The sequence below is a fragment of the Carassius carassius genome, chromosome 50, assembly GCF_963082965.1.
Source record: "Carassius carassius chromosome 50, fCarCar2.1, whole genome shotgun sequence".
Lineage (NCBI taxonomy): Eukaryota > Metazoa > Chordata > Actinopteri > Cypriniformes > Cyprinidae > Carassius > Carassius carassius.
The window spans coordinates 1,403,759-1,425,706 of record NC_081804.1 but is presented as its reverse complement, the minus strand read 5'-3'; the positions used below and the strand labels follow the sequence as shown (position 1 = coordinate 1,425,706).

General features: G+C 36.7%; 2 protein-coding genes across 13 annotated transcripts in view; one reads left to right on the top strand and one right to left on the bottom strand.

Annotated features, from left to right (window-relative positions):
- The window catches only part of LOC132133562 (inner centromere protein-like), a 53,154-nt gene extending 51,297 nt beyond the window's left edge, over positions 1-1,857 (bottom strand). For all 3 annotated transcript variants that reach the window (XM_059546442.1, XM_059546441.1, XM_059546444.1), the window contains exons 1-3: positions 1,694-1,857; positions 753-902; positions 518-625 (exon numbers count right to left, since the gene is read on the bottom strand). In XM_059546442.1, coding sequence (XP_059402425.1) covers positions 518-625; positions 753-892 — 248 coding nt within the window. In that variant the 5' untranslated portion in view covers positions 893-902; positions 1,694-1,857. The remainder of the gene's footprint in view (positions 1-517; positions 626-752; positions 903-1,693) is intronic.
- A 269-nt stretch (positions 1,858-2,126) lies between these two features.
- The window catches only part of LOC132133653 (ankyrin repeat domain-containing protein 26-like), a 40,729-nt gene continuing 20,907 nt past the window's right edge, over positions 2,127-21,948 (top strand). For 4 of the 10 annotated variants that reach the window (XR_009429191.1, XM_059546544.1, XM_059546539.1 and 1 more), the window contains exons 1-24: positions 2,127-2,448; positions 2,905-3,200; positions 4,820-4,934; positions 5,019-5,192; positions 5,423-5,529; positions 6,076-6,213; positions 6,353-6,510; positions 6,646-6,678; positions 8,058-8,094; positions 8,192-8,267; positions 8,379-8,436; positions 8,724-8,938; positions 11,225-11,336; positions 11,453-11,517; positions 11,791-11,890; positions 12,124-12,213; positions 12,617-12,666; positions 13,024-13,099; positions 13,183-13,227; positions 13,514-13,813; positions 13,898-13,975; positions 14,073-14,146; positions 15,373-16,113; positions 17,946-18,169. Coding sequence is in view for 9 of the 10 variants with exons in the window: in XM_059546544.1 (XP_059402527.1) it covers positions 3,004-3,200; positions 4,820-4,934; positions 5,019-5,192; positions 5,423-5,529; positions 6,076-6,213; positions 6,353-6,510; positions 6,646-6,678; positions 8,058-8,094; positions 8,192-8,267; positions 8,379-8,436; positions 8,724-8,938; positions 11,225-11,336; positions 11,453-11,517; positions 11,791-11,890; positions 12,124-12,213; positions 12,617-12,666; positions 13,024-13,099; positions 13,183-13,227; positions 13,514-13,813; positions 13,898-13,975; positions 14,073-14,146; positions 15,373-16,113; positions 17,946-18,169 (3,263 nt within the window). In the remaining variant the exon portion in view is untranslated. Of the gene's footprint in view, positions 2,449-2,904; positions 3,201-4,819; positions 4,935-5,018; positions 5,193-5,422; positions 5,530-6,075; positions 6,214-6,352; positions 6,511-6,645; positions 6,679-8,057; positions 8,095-8,191; positions 8,268-8,378; positions 8,437-8,723; positions 8,939-10,318; positions 10,990-11,212; positions 11,337-11,452; positions 11,518-11,790; positions 11,891-12,123; positions 12,214-12,616; positions 12,667-13,023; positions 13,100-13,182; positions 13,228-13,513; positions 13,814-13,897; positions 13,976-14,072; positions 14,147-15,372; positions 16,114-17,945; positions 18,170-21,948 lie in introns of those variants that run through there. The other 6 variants (XM_059546538.1, XM_059546541.1, XM_059546540.1 and 3 more) reach the window with 6 other exon arrangements.

Genomic DNA, 21,948 nt, shown 5'->3' with positions numbered 1-21,948 from the left:
GCAGAGAATCTTTAAGATCACAAGTAGTTTTCTGTTAAAAAAGTTTGATGCATATATAAAAAAAAAAAAAATTCAGACAATTGCAGCATTGTAATCATATATTTGTACCATAAATGATAATGAAAAAAACTCATACTTAATATTCATATTTTAAAGTGAAATATCTTGTTTAATATTTCTATTCAGTAATAACATTTCTTATTTTAATTGACAGCCACAAACAAAGAAATTACTAATTGTGCAACACTACAAACAGGCTATATAATGTAGATGTATTAACTTATCTATTTTTTTTTATAATTATTGTGCATGTCTACAGGAATGCACAATTACAAATTAATATTAATTAAATGAATATTCAATTAATGTATTCATGAACATAGGAGACCTGTCAAAAACCACCTAGATTGTAAAAAATAAACGACTTAATTTGAACTATATCAAAAATCTGTTGCTGTAAACCTATAAAAATGTTTCTGTACCATGCAAATGAATAAAGACAATGGCAAACCCTCACCGTCTTTTGCTGCGAGACTCATTGAGCTCCATCGACACCCGTTTCCGGCGGTTTGTCTTTTTCTGTGATGGAGTCTTTGGCATGAGTTCTGGCTCGGTGCTGAAGTCACTGTACAACAATACATCTTTTTTATGAACATGTCTAATAATGATTCTCACAAATACACAAAGTGACACGCCAATAAATAAATTTGGGGCCTGACACAAGTGTATAACACATTTACAGTGTCTCTCACCTGGAAAACATGCGATACGCTTCCTGCTGGATCTCCTCAAGCCACACCATGTGAACATTGTCTATTTCTTTAGTAAAATCCTGCAGCTTTCCATTAAAAACCTCCATGAGGGACCGCGTGGCTTCCGGCAAGGAACTCATGTTGGCAACCCTGGAAACACAGAAGGAAATGCCTTGGTTTTACAATCCTGACTAATAAAGCAAGTGTAAAGAGTAGCATTTTGGGGTCTAAAAACCATGTGCATGCAACTGATCATAAACTGACTTTACATTATGACTCCACTGGGCACTTTTGTCAAGTTGTCATTTTGAAAAAAACACTTGTTTACTATTATGCTTCAGGGAAAATTGAAAAACATGAGTTTGCTTTTCCGTGTTGAACTTGACAACAAAGAGCTAAAGACTCATTAATATTCACATGCATTTCATTTGGATCCAGATGTAGCATGGAAACCCGTTTATTTGACATCTGTCGAAAGTTACAACAAAGAAATTGAGCATTTATTAGACGGTGTTTTTTTCTCAAAACATTGGAAATCGTTTCACTGATTTATAGATTACTGCATACTAATAATTTAGGATTAAGTTAACACTTTCAAGAGTTAAAGCATAATCTGATTTTTTTCTCTCGCTCACTCTCTCTCGGTTTTCTTTGTTCAAAATAACAAAACGTAAACATTTAAAAATATATATATATTTTTAATTAAATCTTTATTCCGATCTCAATCCGAACACAGCAGCAGATGAACATGCTTCTATATAATAAAACAAAACTATTATTATATTTCGGTTGTTGCATTTGTGACGTAATATCTTAAAATTACACAAAATAGCATGCGAATACCTAAAACGTACAATTATTTCTGACCCCATTAAGAATCCATAGCCAACCCAACTTAGCTCATTTAAACAGCGAAATAATACATTTTAAACGGCATCTACCTCTTATGCACGATAGCACTGCAAAAACAAAGACTTGATGATCCAAAGTTATGATCCTTGCTTCTACTTTGTTTATAAACATTAGATGCTAATTTATCATTAGAATCTACTTTCTGTCTTCGGCTCCACTGTCTCTTGTTTTTCAGCAACCCGCTCAAAACGGTTTAAATAGTTTAAAATTCTGCTCTGACGAATAATACGCTACGAACCGCCCCATTATGGGTGGGATCAAAGAATCCGTGTGTGCTATTGAACAACACGGTTGTCTGTCACGATAAGCTCGGCCAATCACAATGAAGAAAAGTAAGGCAAGGACGAGCTGTGCTATCATTGGATGATACGCATGTCTGTCATTGATTCAAACCGAAGGTTCGCAGGAAGAGTGCATTAAAGTCCCCGCCTCCATCGTGACGTGCACATTCCGTCTGAAAACACAGCAAAACATAACGAGTTCCGTTATTTGGTATAAGTCTCGTTTATTTTATTAAACACAAAACCAGATCATTTTCACACTTCTTAAAATTTCCCAGACGTTTTGTACCTAGTACAACATTTTAGAATGAATTATTATGATTAAATACGAGCTTCGCGCTGTTACCATAGTAACAGAAGCCGCTAGCTTGCTGCTAGCGTCGTAAACGGCTCATCCTCCGATGCGTCTTAGTCGATAACTAGCATCATTTCTAATCTTCTCGTGTCTTATTTTTCGTCTAAAATATAAACACTAGACGCCCAACACCGAAAAGACAATGTAGGTGAGTTTGTGAGCTCGCCAGGTTGTTTGGTTGACTATCATTGCCTAGCAGATTAACATGATTAAACGATCTAACCACTCTGAGGTGATCAACGTTAGCTTCTCTTAACCGATATCAATGTTTTACTTATTTATTTAAACAACTGTGTTAATAGATATTATGTTTAACACATTCGATTATAATATAATACTTGTATAGTTACCTAGTTTATAGCGTATTCAAAATGAAACTAACGATTTGTCATAGTTTTTTAAAGTATATTGGAATACATTGAAAACACCATGCTATATAAGTAAGTAAAATACTATAATATTACCTGCTGATACTACCACTATACCTTAGTATCTACCCTTTGAAATAAAAATCTGTGCAGTATTGTAATTTGAATGAGTATAATTCATGATCAAACAGAAGTGTGCTTGTTTCATTAATAAATACCTCTAATCCTCTTTACAGGATGTATTTTTAGCAGATGGATCAGACACATTCAGGGCGATCAGTACCTGAAGCTCAGGTGAACGACAGTCTGCTGATGGAGATGTGCCTTTACACATCATGAAGAAAATCTTCAACTTCAAGAAGAAGAAGGGCTCCCGCAGTCCCTCGGAGACGGGGAGCGTGTTGTCGGCCAGCTACGATGTGAAGGAGAAAGACCTCGCCAAGATCCACAAGGCTGCGTTCAGCGGAGATGTGGCCAAAATCAGACAGCTGGCCAAAAAGAATGATTTAAATCAGCTGGATAAGGAAAATAGGTAATGGGTGATGCACTGCGACTTTTGTTTGTAGTGCATAAATCAAAATGGATTACAGAAAGTACAGAATTTTTTTGCAATGCATTTTTAGCATTGCTAGATATCTTTTAATTTTCATGAATTTGTTTCATTAAAAAAAAAATCTTTACAAAATCAAAATGCTCTACAAGTTGGAATTAACACACCTATAAAGTAACTATTTCCATGTTCATTTCCATAGAAATCATCAGAAATTATATATCACTTGAAAATTAAAAAATCTCAGAATTCATCCTTTGAAACCCATTTTAAATTCAAACATTGCATTACCATGAAAAAGGTACATCAAAATCATGTCACAAAATTTTTTCACTCATGAATTATAAAAATTTAAGTTTGGATCGTGCACTTTCAAGTCTATGTTCAAAAATGTGAGTGACAGTTAACAGATTAAGAGAGAAATTTCTATAATGCAATCACGCTTCTCCTTCAGGGCTCAATAATGGGAATTTGTTTTATTATTATTATTATTATTATTATTATTATATTAGTTTACAAAAACAAAATGTGCATATATACAATATGGATTTGGTCTGAATTTGTTTTAGATTTTTATTGCACAATTCTTTTCCGTCTCAACTACAAGAGAATAACTAATAACTTTATTTTATTTTGCATTGCTAGATATCTTAAAATTTTCATGAATTTTTCATTAAAATATTTTTTCTTTACAAAATCTAAATGCTCAACAAGTTGGAATTAACACACCTATAAAGTAACGTTTTCCATGTTCAACTTGAAAATGAATGATTTGAGAATTGATGGGATTGTAAAAAAAAATAGACCTGAAGCCAGTTTGTTAAATCAATTGATTGTTGATGCATAATCTTAAAACTTAGACTTGCTTAACCTTGTTCTTCTAGAAGAAACTTTAATACACTACTGTTTAAAAGGTAGGGGTCTGTATTATTTTTTTATGTTTTTGAAAGTAGCCTCTTCTGCTCACCAACCAATGCATTCATTTAATCTAAAATACAGCAAAAACAGTAATATTATTAACAATATTATTAAATTAAATTAAATTTATGCATTTAGCAGACACTTTTATCCAAAGCGACTTACAGTGCTTTCAGGCTATCAATTTTTACCTATCATGTGTTCCCGGGGAATCGAACACCCAACCTTGTGCTTGATAACGCAGTGCTCTACCACTTGAGCTACAGGAACACTACTATTTAATATATCTGTTTTATATTTGAATATGTTGTAAAATGTAATTTACTCCTGTGATGCAAAACCGAATTTACTCTAGTCTTCAGTGTCACATGATGCTCCAGAAATCATTCTAATATGCTGATTTGCTGCTCAAGGAACATTTCTGATTATTATCAATGCAATAGTTGTGCTGCCTCATATTTTTGTGGAAAACGTGATACATTTTTTCAGGATTCTGTGAAGAATATAAGCGCATTTATTTGAAATAGAACTCTTTTGTGACATCATAAATTATTTTACTGCCACTTTCTGATCACTTTATCGCATCTGTGCTGAATAAAAGTATTAATTCCTGCTCTTTGTAGCTTGTAATCATTTGTATGTGCAGTAATGCTGTCGTTTATCCTCTGTGATTGGATCCGCAGAACTGCGCTGCACATCGCTTGTGCCTGCGGACACACAGATGTGGTTCAGTTCTTGGTGGAGAGCAAAGTGAAGCTGAACTTATGCGACAATCAGAACCGCTCCGCCTTAATGAAGGTACACTCTGTTTCTTCTTGTGAAATCAAATGCATGTTAATACATGCTGACTGGTATGTCTTTGTGGTTATGCATGACTTGTAGGCGGTTCAGTGTGAACAAGACCGCTCCGTCTCTTTGCTCCTGGAACATGAGGCTGACCCCAACCTGGTGGACATCAATGGAAACACTGCATTGCACCTGGCCGCCCGTATCCCCTCCCTCCCTGTGGCTCTGCAGCTCCTGGAGCACTCAGCCAACATCAACGCACAGAACAAGGTATAACTTTAGTGCTCTGACAGATTACTACATTATTAACCACATTCAGCACATATCTGATACATAAAGATGCTGATGCAGTGGCTGCAGAAAAAATAGACTACTTAGTGCATACTGCATAATATACACTAAAATCCTTCGAATAAGGATGCACTTAAAAACCAAAAGTGATCGTCTTGTGCGTTGAAAGGTTAGATCATTAATGCAGTCCAATCTTGTTTGATTGACAGGATGGCAACACTCCACTGATGCTGGCTGTGATGGAAAACCATGCAGACATGACCGAGCTTTTATTGAAAGAGGGAGCAGAAGTTAATGTCAAGAACCAGGAGCAACGGTAAGAAAGATGCAGTTTAATGGATTAGTTCAGTCATAAGTGAACGGTCTGTAGTCATCTTGGTATGTGTGAATGTAGGAAGAAATTTTACAAAATTGTGCTCAAATCTATTTTCTTTTCAGGAAATGTAATAATCAAACAGGAATTATAGTACTGAAGAATAAATGCATAAATGAACAACAGTTGATTTGGAGTCTACAGAAACTAAGAAACCTTTAGTATAATTCATGTCTTATTATTTATTAATATCTTGAATTGGTTGTAATTTTGTTTTCTAATTTTAGTAATTTGTTGTGCATTTTAGTTTGTTATTTTGTTATTGTATTTTTTATTTGATTATTGTTATGTTGTCATTATATTTGTTTTTGTTCAGCGTTTTAATGATTTTACTTCAGTTTAAGTCATTTCAGTGCTTGGAAATGAAAAATGTCTTTGCAAAGAACTGAAATAAAACTATTTTTTTCTATTCTGTTTTGTTTCGGTTCACATAAATGTTTTTAAGTATTTTTAGTTTCACTCATTCACATTCTGTCTGTCATCATTCAGGTCTGCGTTGATGATAGCTGCATGCAATGGACAAATCAGCATGGTGCGTTTGCTTCTGCAGTACGACGCCGACATCACGGTGAAAGATGATAAGGGCTGGTCTTCTGATGATTATGCCGTCATGAATGGACATCACGCGTAAGGACTTTCTTCTTTTGCCTGCTTATGTTTCAAACCAACCATCTGGTTTTAAATGGAAATACACTGCAGATGTTGTGTGTTTTGAAAACAGAAAGCATTTGCTTGTAGGAGCTCATCAATAATCGTTCTGTTCCAGATGTTCACATCTGATTATTGAGCATGGGACGAAGAGAAGATCCCTTCAGTCTCCTTCCCATTTCACTGGCAGCAAAAAGAAACCGACGTCTGTTCTCGGCAGCCCTGGTGGTATTGGGGCTGGTTTGTCTTTGGGAGGACCAGCTCTGGATAAAGATGGTGAGTCTGAATGTGTTGCATAATTCAAGTTTTCAGTGTCATCTGTATATGTACGTCAGTATTGCTGCAGTGTTGACTGCAGTGTTTTGATTTGGTTCTGTTTCCCCATTGTTACTCCACACTCATCTGTTGTAGCAGCAGGAAGCAGCTCTGCAGGAGCAGGGAAAGGTATTGCCAATGTGTGCCAATCAATGTGCTGTAGATTAGACACATTCTTCTGTACTATTTCAGAGATTAAAGGAATAGCTCACCCAAAATGAAAATTTGCTGAAAATGTACTCAACTTTAGGCCATACAAGATATAGGTGAGTCTGTTTCTTCATCAGAACAGATCTGGAGAAATGTAGTTTTACATCACTTGTTCACCAGTGGATGCTCTGCAATGAATGGGTGCCGTCAGAATGAGAGTCCAATCAGCTGATAAAAACATCACAGTAATCCACACCACTCCAGTACACCAGTTAATGTCTTATGAAGAGAAAATATGCATGTTTGTAAGAAACAAATCCATCATCAACACTTTTATAATGCATCCTCTACTTCCACCAGTGAAAAAGTCATCGCTTCTGAATCAGGTGAAAAATATGCATATAGCAGTTGATGTGAGAGGTCAACATGGAATGGACTATTCCACTGGAGGAGGTGTTATTATGGATTATGGATTATTTTAGCCAGGAGCAGGGATTTAACGTTAATACGCCTTCATGGATTTGTTTCTTGCAAACATGCAGCGTTTTGCTTTTCAAGACATTAACTGATGGACTGGAGTGATTCTTATCATCTGTTTGGACTCTCATTCTGACGGCACCCATTCACTGCAGAGGATCCATTGCGGAGCAAGTGACGTAATACTGAACTTCTTATGGCTTGAGAGAGTTTTCAGCAATTTTTTATTTTTGTGTGAACTTTTATGTAAAACATAATAATAGGAGTTTTTTGAAGTCATTTAGTGTTGCTGAATGGTAAACCATGGTATGTCTTGTCATAGGAGCTGTTCTTCTTTGTGTGTTTTATGCTCACATGCTAGATCAAATAAGATCCACTCGCACCAAAATTTTTTTTTAAAAATGACTGTGAAAAAAAAAATCCAGTCTTTAACAATTTGAAGCAAAAGAAAGGGCGTATGGCTAAGCATACAATGCAAATCTAATATAATTTAATGTAAAAGTAATGTTTTACTTGTGTAATGTACTTCAAAGTATTTTAAGGCAATTGTCACTAACTCTTTAATGCTGTGATATAAGTTAATTCTATAATCGAATGTTGTGGGGATATAGATTAAACATAGTCACATTTTGTTCGGTAAATGCTTGCAGTCAAACTGCTTTTTACATATCTATATAGAATATGTAATTGGTTTAAGATACTTGACCCAAATAGGAATGCATTGTTTCACCACAAATGAATCCTCTCTCTAATTGTGAATGGGTCTTTAGATCTCTAGTAACCTATACTGCAAGGAAATGTTTGTATTAGCAATGGATAATCCTCTTGCTTGGCTGTATCTTGTCATAAACGCAGATAATCTCTTTTATTTCTCTCCTCAGATACAGAGTACAATTCTCACACAGAATCCATTAGCAGGTGAAATGTCATTAATATGTCAAAACAGGAATGGTTGATAAAAGCATTTACAAATGATAAGTTTATCAAACAAACACTACATTGTATTCATTTGCAGGGCATCAAAAAGTGGTGCTGCTGATCCTTGGCCTTCATCAGATGATGATGATGATGAGTTAGATTTGAGCCCAAAGGTATTTCTAAGCTCTGTTGTGTTTACATGACAGCATTCCTGAATAGCACATGTGATACTGATTACAAAATATTGCAATATTAGGTTATGTAATGTCTTTTTTTTTTTACAGAAACATAAAGTAAACTTGAAGAAACTCATAAGTTCCACAAAAAGGGAAAAAGTAGAAGGTAAGTTTTAGATTGAAATGTTTTTGTGAAGTCTTAAAATTGTGGTTGTGCTGTAATTTGAAACCCTTACCCTGTAGCAAAGTCCTATTAAGGCAAGCCAGTCCCATTAGGTGACAATCTTGGCATATATATATAGGTAATAGGCAGACAACACTGCTATTATCCACTTAAATGGGGAAAGCCTGAAACGTTTGGCTAAGCTTGTTACAGTAACATTTCAAATCAACAATTTAATCAAAATCTATAAGGGTCCATTGAGCATTGTGATAAGCTGTCTCTGTCTGTAGTCATAGTGGATCGGGATGCAGACAAATCCTGGAGCGGATCAGAGTCTGAACCAGACAGTGGGAATAAGGGTGAAATCCACCATCCACTGTCTAGACCACTCCCATCCAGCAGCACCGCCCTCCACCCCCCTGTAGCAACCCCACCTGCCTCTTTACCCCACCCACCCCAGATGAGCTCCACCCCCTTCAGCAGCACCCTTAAGGTAACCCTCAGTGTGTGTGGTACATTGTCTAACTCTACTCTTCTTTATTGTTTTCATTCAACCCAATCCACCCTGCGGTATCAGGTGGGCAGAGTGAGTTTAAAGAGCTGCCTTCTGGCAGTAAACTAGATCTGGAAGGCAATGAAAGTCCAGAGGACGAATCTGAAGAAAGTGAAGATGATGAAGGTGAGGATGACGATGATGTAGAAGAAGAAGAAGAAGAAGAAGAAGAGGAGGAGGAGGGAGAAGATGAGGATGAGGATGATGATGACAACTATGAAAATGAAGATAGCGAGGAAGAAGATGAAGAGGGAGATGAACAAGAAGAAACTGCTGTGGCTTGTGAGACAACAAGCCTTTCTGGTACAATAGAACAATCAGAAATGGCAAATGAAAATGTCAACCAACTTGGACAGGACGTGATGGAGGATAGTGCATCAGGAGACAGTCCTCTCAAGGTCAGGACAGATCAAGAACAAGAGGCTTCCGAAAAAATGGACCTGAAAGAAACGATTCCTCAAAAGATGCTTTTTGGAGGTCCAATTCAAGGGATTCTGGATTTAGAGGAAGGCTGTCTTGTGTCAGCTGTCAGAGTCGAGGCGAGATTCTCTGATGAAGATGACAATGAAAAGGCCAATGACAGTCTAAGTCCTTCAGCAGGATGTGAAGCTTCTTTACCAAGTGTGGACAGAACATCAAACAGAAATCCAGTTGAGAGCAAAAAGGAAAACCAAAGTGATGATGAAGATTGGGAGGACGACGATGAAGATGAGGAGCTGTTGAAAACTGAAAAGAACATTTTAGAAGTGGAGACCTCTCAAGGGACAGCCATTGAATCTGATCCACAACTTCAAGAAGAAACTGATGATGTTCCTCTGAAACTAAATGAAAGAATAACTGATCTTGACACCAGCAATCTGGATGTTCCTTCAGCATCACCTAAATCAAAGGCTGTAACTACTGCAGATGATGAGGATGATTGGGATGATGTTGACGAGGAAGAAGAAGTGCAAACCAAGAAGCCAATGAACCTCTTTCTGACATTGCTGGGACAGAAGGAACCAGAGAGCCCTGAAGTATCTTGGGAGTCTGGGTCAGTCAAAAGTGATGGGACGCCTGAAGGAGATAAGGAATCAAACATGGAGATGCCACATGCAGAAAAAAACCAACATCAAGTGGCTTTGGTTCAGGACAGCAAAACTTCAAAAAGGGCATCTTTAGAGTATATTGAGCACTTTTCCCAGAGTCCTTTACATGAAGAACCTGATGGAGCTATACCAGTGTCCATGATTGTTGGTCAAAGTGATGAAGACCAAAGTATAAGTCAAGAGCACGACAGCCAAGTGAAGCAAATGCAGTATGACTTTACAAGTGGCTCGGTCAAGGTTTCTGAAATAGACCAGATCTCTGATGTCTCTGACAATGAATCTCTGTCAGAAGAATATGATGCATGTTTTGATGATGCAGATCAACCACAGGCTTCAAATCTCTCCAATAGTAGCCCAAAATGTTCTGCCCTTTCAAGTCCAGCACAGTTTGAAAAAACATTGTTGATGAGATCTCTCTCAAATAGCCCCAAACCATTAAATGCAATGAGCCCTGTTCCAACAAGTCCTAGACCCAAAGATGCACCAAATCCAAGGCAATCTGCTAGACTCAGACATCAACATTCAACTGCAACAAGTCCACAAAATTCAAGTTCCTCAAGCCTCTCACCAAGTCCTCAACATTGTAGTCCATCGCCTTCATTGATTAACCATCTGGATCAAGACTCACAGGACATGAACAAATCTACAAATCCAGAATCTCCTCAACATTCAAGCCCTGACTCTGAAGTTGAGGATGACCTTTCCGTAGAGTTCGCAGATGAACGCTCAACAGGCGTGATTGAAAAAGAACCAGCTCTTCAAGAAGATGTCCCCTACACCGTCATAGACGAAGTTGATCTCACTTCTGATTCTGATGAAGATGATGGTGAGGAACAACTTGAGAAGCTGCATGAACAGAACTCTGTAAATAAATCTGTAACGGAAGAAAGACGTTCAAAGCACGGATCATTACAGGTGAAAATGGCGAGAATAGCCATAGCTTGTGGATAGAAGTGATTCGTAGTTAGTTTCTAGATGTAGATAGGATACAAACACTGGAGATGCAACTGAAGATCCAACTTGTTTCGTCTTTTATTCTTTTATGTATCTAATCTCGTTGAACTACACTACTTCTATGCTAACAGTTTGAGTGTAAAATGCTTGCCGTTTGCAACTAATCCTCTTCGAACAGGAAGAGGCCTCCACAGAGGATGAGGAAGAGGAGGATGAAGAAGATGAGGATGAGAGGGAAGAACTGGAGGAAATGTGCGACAAGGCTAAAGGTCCTCAAAATGGTGCTACTAGCAAAGAAAAGCGAAGAGGTAAATTTTCATCCTTTATGGTTTGAAGGATTTTCACATCAAGTTTTTGGCATTTAGTGACCATTTACAGGCATATAATGTATTATGTGACCAACGTTCTTGGCATGTTTTTCCAGATTTCCTTTCAGAACTGGGACTCGAAAAGGAAGATGAAAATGACGACTCTCCCTGGGATTCAGAGGTCAGTCACATGACATATTAAACTAAGCAAAGCTGGCAAAATCTCCATACAGTAATACAGTTTATGAGCACAGCATCACAGTCACCCTAAAACAGGGTTTCCCCAACCTACAGGTTAGAAAGCACAAACAGGTAAGTGATGGAACTGCAATGGGTCAGTGGAATTGAGATAATTACATATCAAATATAAAAAAAGCAAAAAACCAGGTTGTAATCCTTTGTTCGCCTATAACCACATTTCATCTTGAAATAGTTTTTCTTTTTCCCCTCACAGTCTGGTTCTGAGAGCCCACAGAAGAAACAAGCCAGTGATCTACACACTCCTGCCAAATTACATAGATCTATGTCCAGTATTTGTGAGGAGAATTCTGAAGGTATTCAAGGCATTTTTACATAAAAACATGATTGCGTTTTAGAATTGAATATCATAGTAGCTTTGTCTGTGGAGCCTTCTGCAACCATTTCATGCTTTAAAATATGCAAAAGATTGACATTTTCCATTGCTTCTGCTTAACAGATGTATTTACAAGATTTGCTATGCTAAATTATACAAAGTTTAGGGTATTTGTAGTTTTGCATTTCATAATCTCATTGAATTCCTTTGTAGACTTCTTATACGTCCCCTCCTTTGTAAGAGGAGGGAGGAACAGTAATTTAGTGAGAAGTTTAGGCCAGCCAGGAGCGTGCAGGCCGATGGGTAGGCATTTATGATTTGCTGTTGTCCTGCTGGATTAATCATCATCGTTATAGCCGTCACATTAACATCGTGTCCTAGGATCCTGATCTCTTGCATCTTTTGTCATCTGTGCATTCAAGGCATGTGATGTGACACGGAATGATGCTCAACTAATACATGCTTTAGTGAGAAAGGTCCATCATTGTTGCTCATGTTTACAAGATGAGTACGTTTTACAGTACTGTTCCCTTTATTGTGTTTGAGTATTTGGCCACTCTCAAACCCCAGTTCACAGGCATCATGGGATACCTCCATCGCTGCATGTGCATGCCTACGCACTCGCTACATGAAAGCTTGTCTTTGTCCATTGATTTTAATGTTTTTTGAGGGGAGTTTTGAACCTGGTCCCTTCTTGCCTTAACAGTTTTAAGAAAGGATGAGGATGATGAAGAAGAGAAGGAAACTGAAATACCAGTAAGTGTCATTTTGAAATTATTACAAGTTATCAAACTTGATTTGGTTTGCAATGCTTTTTTTAGTAAAATGCATTGAGTAGATTGTCAATAAAGTAGCGTCAGCTGAAATAAAGGAAAAATGGTGAATATTGATGGATTTCAACACTTTAACATTGATATATATATATATTGAAATTGAAATATCATGTCATATTGTAGAGAAAGGCACACTATTTTCAGGGAATACATGTAATGATTAAAAATATGTATTGCCATTTTTATCCAAATTGGATAAATGCATCTTTCAAATGCATAAATGTAAAAAAAATATATATATATATTTTGAATTTAATATTAAATGGATCTTTTTTCACAGCCTAAAGTGGTCAAAAGAGAGACGGTGTCTGTTCTTAGTAAGCTGATGGATTCAAAAGAAGCTAATAAGAAAACAGGTCATCTCATTTTTTTTTAACACAACAATTTAATTATATTCTTACATGTTTAGCTTCTCATTTAAACACCTCTGTTCTTACAGATCTGATGGAAGAGCTTGGTTTGGGGGATGCTGATGATCTTGAAGGTAATCTTGATGCTCTCCTTCACTAAAATATTTCCTGAATCAAGTTTTGCACTCAGTGAATGTTTTGCATGTCTCATGTTTTTATGCTTTTGTCTTATTTCACACAAAATGAATTCACCAATGCCCTCCAGATCAGATACTCTCAAGCACTTAAGCTCTGTGTACTTCCATTAGTTAATTTATAGTTCTGCTGATGCTTGCAAATATCAAACCCAGGGCCTAACAGTTAGTGCACATATTCTCATTTAAGTATACATTTATCATTTATTTCCACTGTCTCTCATAGATGCTTCAGACTGGGACTCTGCCAGTACCACCAGCAAGGCCAGTAAGAAATTCCCAGTTCATAAACTGGATGAGGAACCCATCTTTGAAAGCCCAGCAGCTTCCGTACTACCCATAACATCCGAGGAGCAGGACATGGACACAAGGGAACATAAAGAAGCCAGTCCAGAGAGAAACAAACCCACAACCTTAAGCACTACACCTCAACCTAGTCCACGTTCTCTCAACCCAAACGCCAGCTCAAAACCGCAAGCACTGCCACGACTGCGCTTGGACTCCAATCAGAGGCTGGAGAGTGAAGGTGCAACTCTGAAGATTTATTCTCTTAGCATTTGAGGTGATTTCAATAAAGGTATATGCTGATACAAAATGTATTCATATACAGAATCGGACTTGGATTTGGAAACTTCCAGTCCAGCCAAGATGACAAATTCACTGCCAAATATCGCTGAGCCTGATGCAGGTATAACTCTTCAGTGTGAGGGTGAATGCTCAGGGTTTGATTTACTTCTCACTGTATTTTAGATTATGTTTTAATGTGTCTGAATTTCTGTCTTCAGTTCATCGGCAGGAACCCAAAGCTAAAGATGTCGAGAGTGAAAACAGTTCTTACACAAGTGAAGATGCAGATCAGGTGGGCAATTCATAGATTAAACTAGCACTGTTGATTCTGCCAACTTTAAATAAATTAATAATAAAATAAAAATAAAATCTGATTAAGCATTTCATTATTTAAAATGTCTGCGAACTATGTACCAATATTAAAAACAAGAAGATAAACTAAACGATTTTCATCTAATTTTCATTACGAAAGTTTCTTTAAAAAGAAATCTTAAATGCAATATTAAAATAAAAATGGCAAGCCTTTAAAAAGAAATCAAAAGTTTGGCATTTTTATTTTAATATTGCATTTAGGATTTCAATTAGATTGCATTTAATTTGATAGGGATGATGCATTGTTTTTTTTTAAAAAAAAAGGTACTGTGAAAAATTACAGAATATTTAATTTCTTAACCCCTTAACTGTCACTCATATTTTTGAACATTGACTTTGTAGTGCACGATCCAAACTTACATTTTTATAATTCATGAATGAAAATATTTTGTAACATGATATTGATGTACCATTTTCATGGTAATGCAATGTCTGATTTTAAAATGGGTTTTAAAGGATGAATTTTGAGATTTTTTATTTTTCAGTCGATATATAATTTCTGATGATTTCTAAAATGTGATAGAGAAAAAGGCAACAAAGAAGTCTTTTTTTAAAAACAAAGGTCAAAACTCCAGTTATAATTTAGATTTTTGAGGGTGCACTCTTGTCATAAATTAATCGATTACTTTTCCTACATAATTTTTAACAAAAAACATTGGTAAAATATATTTGGGAGTCTTAGACCTTTCCAACGATATATAGTTTGTCAAGATTAGATTAGATTTAATTGTAATATAGTGAAGTAAATGTAGGCGTCCCACAGAGGGGACGGGTGACAGTTAACACTTAATCAGATTTTCATTTTTATCATTTTATTAATTTAATTTAAATTAAAAGCATCTGCCTTTCATAAAACTGCCTTTTCTTACTAAGTTAAGTGTTGAAAATAGTCTTTTGCCCTTTTGTTAACTGGAAGCTCCAGTGATGTGTCTTCTTCAATGGATTTGGTCTTTAATATCACTATATGTTGTTTAATCTGTGCTTTATTTTAGTTACATAAATGTGGTGTTTGTGACAGTGATACAGTTTAATTGTTGGCACTAGTCATGTGCATGTGTCTCAAGTTTGGTCTGAAGTCCTTGTCAATCAGACTTGTTGGGTTTTTCATTGTTAATCCTATTATTTTGTCTAATTGTGCAAAGAAAGGCAAGAGAGGCATTACAAGCGTCTTCTGTAGACATAAATAGACCATCTAACCTTGAACCAAAGGAGCGCCCAAGCTCTCCTAGAGAGGACGAACAAGAGGAAAAATCTGATGAGATTCCCTGGGAGGAACGCTATGAGAAAATATGGGTGGAGAAAGACAAAAAGGAGACCAAGTCTCAGTACAAAAATGTGGCCGCTGAACTAAAAGAGAGGTTCGGCGAACTGGAGCACAAGGAACCGCTGAGTGACCTTTCGGAGCAGGAGTGGAAAGAAGATGAACAAGGGGATGAAGAGGAAAAGAAAGAGGTGGAAAAGGAAGCAGATGATGAAGATTCCAGCGAGGAAGAGGGAGAGTCAATAGTGCGGCTCACCACACGGGTGAAAAGTGCCATACTTTTGCCCATCCCAGAGCAGAGAGAGTCCGGCCTGGAGGACTCGCAGTCTGAAAGTGTCCACCGCACGGTTAGTGTTGAGGTCAGCGATGCAGAGCTTCCCAGTGACAAGCACGACCCTCAAATCATCCCAGAAGCCCTAACGGAAGAGACCCAGGAGCCAGAGAACCGAACGAATGGAAGCAAAGTTAAGTGTCCACTAGAATCTGCAAGCAACATAGAACCCGAAGAACTTCACAAACCTTCATTGCTTGTTGAGAATGAGCTACAAGTCGCACCCAAAGTTCTAGAAGTGCCCTCTTCTGACTCCATTGAGGTTGACGAGGGCCTGTGGAAGTCCAGACTTGAGGTAGGACCCTGGGAGGAGTCTCAGACAGACTTAATGAAGACATACAGTACTCTGTCTTCTTGTTCCTCTTTCACATAAACTCAAAATGCGAGGGAAAAGCTCCAAAAAAACATCTGTTAGACATCTTGTAATGCTGATCAGACACTGACGCGCCAAATTACACAACTATTACACAAATTACACATCTCTGGTTTTGCCATTCATTAGCTCTGTTCCAAACCTAGTGAGCTGCCTAAACAGACAACATGCTTCTGACATGACATGTTATGTTGCCTTCTGAGATGACTTGTTATTGCGAATTATTTGCATTTGATACAGTATTGAAAGTCTTAAATCAATATAATTTAACCCATTATTTGTGTGTTTTATGTATTTTTATGCTTATTAGAGTTAAATGTCATTAGCTTAGCAAAATCAGTTGTGAACAGTCTCCCGTGTGCTTCATATAGCAGCTTTCTGCCTATATAAAACCTTTCAAATCAGTAATTTATGATGTTCTAAGATGATTATCATGGTACCTTAGAAGGCAGCTACCTATGTAGGCAGTAGTCAGCGAGGCAGCATGCTAGGTTTTGAAACGGAGCTATTATCTTGTGTTGTCAACATTTTTTGTTCTACCATTTCAACTCATTTCACAATGTTTTCAAACCATTTACATTCTTCATGTTTTAAACACCCCATGAAATCAGTGTTATTTTAGTTATATACTATTATAGTATTTCAAATGAGCTTTTATATATATATATATATATATATATATATATATATATATATATATATATGTATATATGTTTTAATAATTTAGTTTTTTTGCTTTTGTAATGTTTTTCTATTTAACTTTGATGGATTTTTATTTCAGTTTGAACTGTATCAATTTTAGTACTTCGACTTCGAATTTCCTTATTTTTTTATTCCTTTTTTATTCCTTAAGTTTTTTTAAGTTTAGGTTTTTCATCTTATAATTAGATTTTATTTAACCTATTTCAATTGCTGTAAATGATTACTGCTTGTTTTAGTTAACAAAAACAGCACTGCGTGGAATAGACAAACACATTGTTCTTTCGTGTATTCATGCTTGGGAAGTTAGCCATCTTTTAGTTAAAATAAAAAAATATATAATGAGCTTTGCTCTCTGTGCAACAATAGACGTGTTAGATATTAGTATGCGTCCTACTTTACTGATTCTTTCTGATGCTTTGCTGAACTTTTAGGTGCATTTGAAAAGTTAATGTTCTACAGAGCTCTAAGTTTGATTTCATGGGGTCTTCAGTTGTCCTGTCTTGTCCTGTATATGTTTTAACTTGTGTCGCCTTACCAGCATTTGTCTTGAATCCAGTCTGTCACTTTATTAAATATTCATTGGTTAATTGTATGCACTGGTGTCAAATGCTTCACTTGGGTGCCAGTTCACAGCTGACATGTGCATCTGTTGTGTGCATGTGTGCCAAGGATTGCTTCCTTTAGCTGTCTGAAGATCTCTCCTCTTCTTCCTTCAAGATCTGTCATACTAGTGATAGTGTGTGTTTTCATTATGTGTCTCAACGGAGGAGTTTCCAACAACCATTTTTACCCAGAACTTCTCCGTTGATGTTGGCTTGAAGTGTGTTTTATGTTGCTGGTGCTTCTTTTTAAATAAGAAAAGAAGACATTGTGTGGTGTTTTACTCAGTTTTGTCTCGTATGTGACCGTATCTTGACTAAATCAATACATTCATACACATTTCCTAGAAGTTGTTTTAAATCTAGAATTTACCTATGCTCTTAGATTATTGCTTGAATCCATACATTAAAGATGATTTTAACTCTCTCAACAAATAATATCTTCTGTTTTAGGGTAATAAGGAACAGTTGGATAGTATGAAGGGAGAACACCTGCCCAGTGCTTTATGGGATACTAGAGGAACCAGAGAACGAGGTGAACTTGACCAAGCAAAAGGGAAGAAAACTGACAACAACTCTGGGAACCTGAAACCTCAACAGAAAGGGATGGCTGATGGCAGATCTTTGGGAAGAGAGGGTAGTGTTTCACCAAGACATCTGACAAGAAGTCCAAGAAGGTACATATGTTGCATTACTAGAAGGAATTAATTAGTGATCCAATCATGTTGAAGAACTTGATTTTATTAGGGGTTCAAACACGTAGCGCTGAAACCATATTGTTAGAATGGTCACGGATGAGCGATCTACATAAAACTGATCGTGCAGACCAAACCGTAAGTGGTAGAGACTTGAAACTTGGAGAGATGATAGTACTCACACCACCTACAACGTGACCAAGGCTCACCCCAAACGGCCTGATGGGGGCGCTACAGCGATCGAAAGAATGAAATTGTTCATAACTCCTTAACCGTCAGTTGCAGGCTCAAGTGTCTTATGTCGTTGGAATACCTGGCTCATGCCAGACAAAAAAGATTTGATCGTGAGCTGGCAATATTTTATAGTATTTCGTATTTTTTGCATAACCTACTTTTGCGAACTAGTCCTAGGTTTTTCACCTGGTCAGAACAAGGATTCTCTGGAGAGTGAATATCAATCAGGGGTGTGATTTTTTCCTGTAAAAATCCAGAAATCCGGCTTTTCTGACCTGAAAATGATGCTCTCGTAAATCAACCAAAAAAAAAAAAAAAAAAAAGTATGTTTGTCAGGGAACATTTAGAAATGTTCTATTTACGTTAGCAGCTAACAAATTCATTGCAACTAACAAATGTATTTAGTCAAAAACGCATGGGTCGGGGTGTAGGCGGTTGTGATGGGTCGGGTATTGGTAAACATAATGATCGCCAGTGTTGGGAAGGTTACTTTGGAAATGTAATAGGTTACAGATTACAAGTTACCCTGTTTAAAATGTAATAGTAGTGTAACTTTTTCAATTACTTTATTAAAGTAATGTAATTACTTTTGAGTACTTTTTGATTACTTTTCTAAATTTGTGAAATTTAAAGAATAATAAATAAAAGCATATACATCAACTTAAATACAGTTATCTAATAAGCATGTGACGTATTCTGTGTAATAAACTCCTGAAACATTGGTGTTTTTTTTAAACTGCTGTCTCTGTATATGATGATAGTTTTCTCAAAATAAGTAAAAGGCACATGAAGTGACACAGAGCAGTTCTAGAAATTATGTTTATGTGCTCGTGTACTCCTATATTGAGGCAGCAGAGGTTGAAAACACTGCGAGCTTCAGTAGGCCTATGTGTAGAAAATGAAACCATGTCTTTGCCATTAATTTACAGGAGGGGCGGACTGGGAAAAAAATTCAGACTGGAAAATTCAAACTCATACAAACAAATTCATGGACAATACTATTTTTTGTATGGACCTGACATAAAAAAGGTTTAAATCTTTAATTTGGGGACATGCAAAATAATTAAAAGTTCTCTCCTGAACTGCACCTTCACTTCCATTTTTCTCTTCAGTCTCTTTATTTTGCCCTGTTATCCATCTCTCTCGTGACTTTAATACTCAAGATTGAACAAAACTATACTTTACAATACAATACTCTACAATACTACAATATCTTTATAGAAAAATCCTAATACTGTACACGAGTCATGTTTTTCCCTTACAAAAAATTACCATGCTTTTATTAGCCTATATAAAAGTAAAATAACCTTGTTTTTTTTGCAAATGGATTTGTATTTATTTTTAAATTTTTATTTTTGGTGATCACAGTTAAACAATAGTAACCATTTTCTCTGGATTTATAGTTAAATATTAAAATGTTAATTTTCGTAAGGGTTGTGTTGTTGTCTGTCAAGCTCCCCCTAAACCTATAAAAAAATCGGATTTTATTTTTCAGATAAATTCCTACTGTAACATTACAACTGATAATAATGATGTCCTTTATATAGTATTTTGAGTGATGACTGATGAGCTACGTGCTGCTGCTTGATTAAATAAATAAAAAAACAAAGACAAAAAAAGCATCTTTACAGATGAAACTGACCTGAAACCCTGAACAGTATAGTTCTGCTTCTCTGCTCCAGCGCGCTTCCATAGTCTCTCTCTCTCTCTCTCTCTCTCCCTCTCTCCCTCTCCCTCTCTCTCTGTCTCTTTCGCATTGATTACTCTGAATCTGATCCAAACCGTTTGGTGGAGGCGCGGAGAGTGCGCGAGTCACGACTAACAATTCATGACTTATTAGAGATTTAATTATCAAATGGCGGATTCGCAAATGATCGCTTTAGTAGTACATTCGGCAGGCAATTATACAATAATGATATTAAAGAGAGGGCAAAATCGGCCTCCAGGCCACCGGGAATTGTCCCGGTTCTCCCGGTGTCCAGTCCGCGCCTGATTTCCACAGACACGCAGAATGTGCAAGTCATATATTGCATTTTTGGGGCTTTATATTCACAGACACTAGTCCATGTCATGTTTTGATTCAAGTGTACTGACCTACTTTTGATTTAGTCATCCAAAATGTGGCATATTCCGTCCGCGTTAGGCATTTCGTTTTTATGACTGGATTCTACAAACCAGACTGTGTTTCCGCATCCCGGAAATTATTAGGGCGGTATGTCTCAGAATAGTCCGTGCAATTTGGGAAAGAAATCAGTTAAATCTGTATGTGGATGTGTGTAAATATTCAAATGTAATCCCCTTTGTAATCGTAAAAAATTTCATAAGTAACTGTAATTTAATTACTCATTTTTTCGTAGTAACTGTAACTAATTACAGTTACTATAATTTTGTAATTAAATTACGTAACGCCGTTACATGTAACTAGTTACTCCCCAACACTGATGATCGCTCACCGCTGTCAACGTTTTTTGTACCTTTGAATCATGTCGTCATGTCACTCCGCAAGTAGTCCAATAATTTGTCACGATTGAAGTTCAAAGTATACGCGCACCGTTCTGAATGCGCACACACCCAACCATTTAATCACGTGAACAGCTTCAGTTGATTGACGAAGACCGTGAACACGGGTGATTCATGTAAGCAAATCCAATATATTGACTTTCATTTTTATATGCAGGTCTAGTAAAATTTTACCAATCTATTGATCACTTTTGTCATGATTCCATAACATTAATGTTAAACGATTCTGGGCTAACTTAGCAAAGTAACGCCATGTTGGTTATTGCTTACTTCTAGCTAGAAAGTTTAGCAGCTTCTACAAGGCTCGAAATTGCCAACATTTTTGTCGCATATGCTCCTGAAATTTAATCTGTGCGACCTAAAAATATATTTGGGAGTAACGTTATATGCGCAGAGCATATGAACATATCTGTCCACTAATGACTCATCCGATTTGCGAACTAATGACTCACTTTAATGACCGATTCACTTTAATGAATGCTTAAATCTGATCTGGGTCGAGTTTCCCGATAACAATGTATCTTAGCTCTGAAGAGCGCTCTCTACGTGCAAGGTTATAAACGCTCGCTGCAATTCCACGTGCTTTTCCCAAAAACTTTACTTGACATGAACGCATTCTACGTGCTACTTAAGAGTCGCTGTCCATTCGCGAAATTCATGCTGAAATATAACCTATGGACTCGTATTCTGAACGTTCAACCTAATAATCGTCTTCTGTTGTGAATTAGCAATCATAGAAGTCTATAACAAAGCACTGACTAAATGGCTGAACAAAAACACAAGAAAGGATACCTTTCAAAAATATAGAGGCAAATAAAGATGTTATTTTTAATAGATGTAAAGGACACCATAGAAATAAGGAAAAAAAAAACATCTGGGAGGACAAGAAATCCCCAATAAATGGCTAGTTTTCGTGCACGTCAGCAGCAAGTTATTGACCGATTTTTGGGATTTCATCCCTATTTTGCCCAGTCTTTGAAGCATATTTCCCACATCACATAGTGATC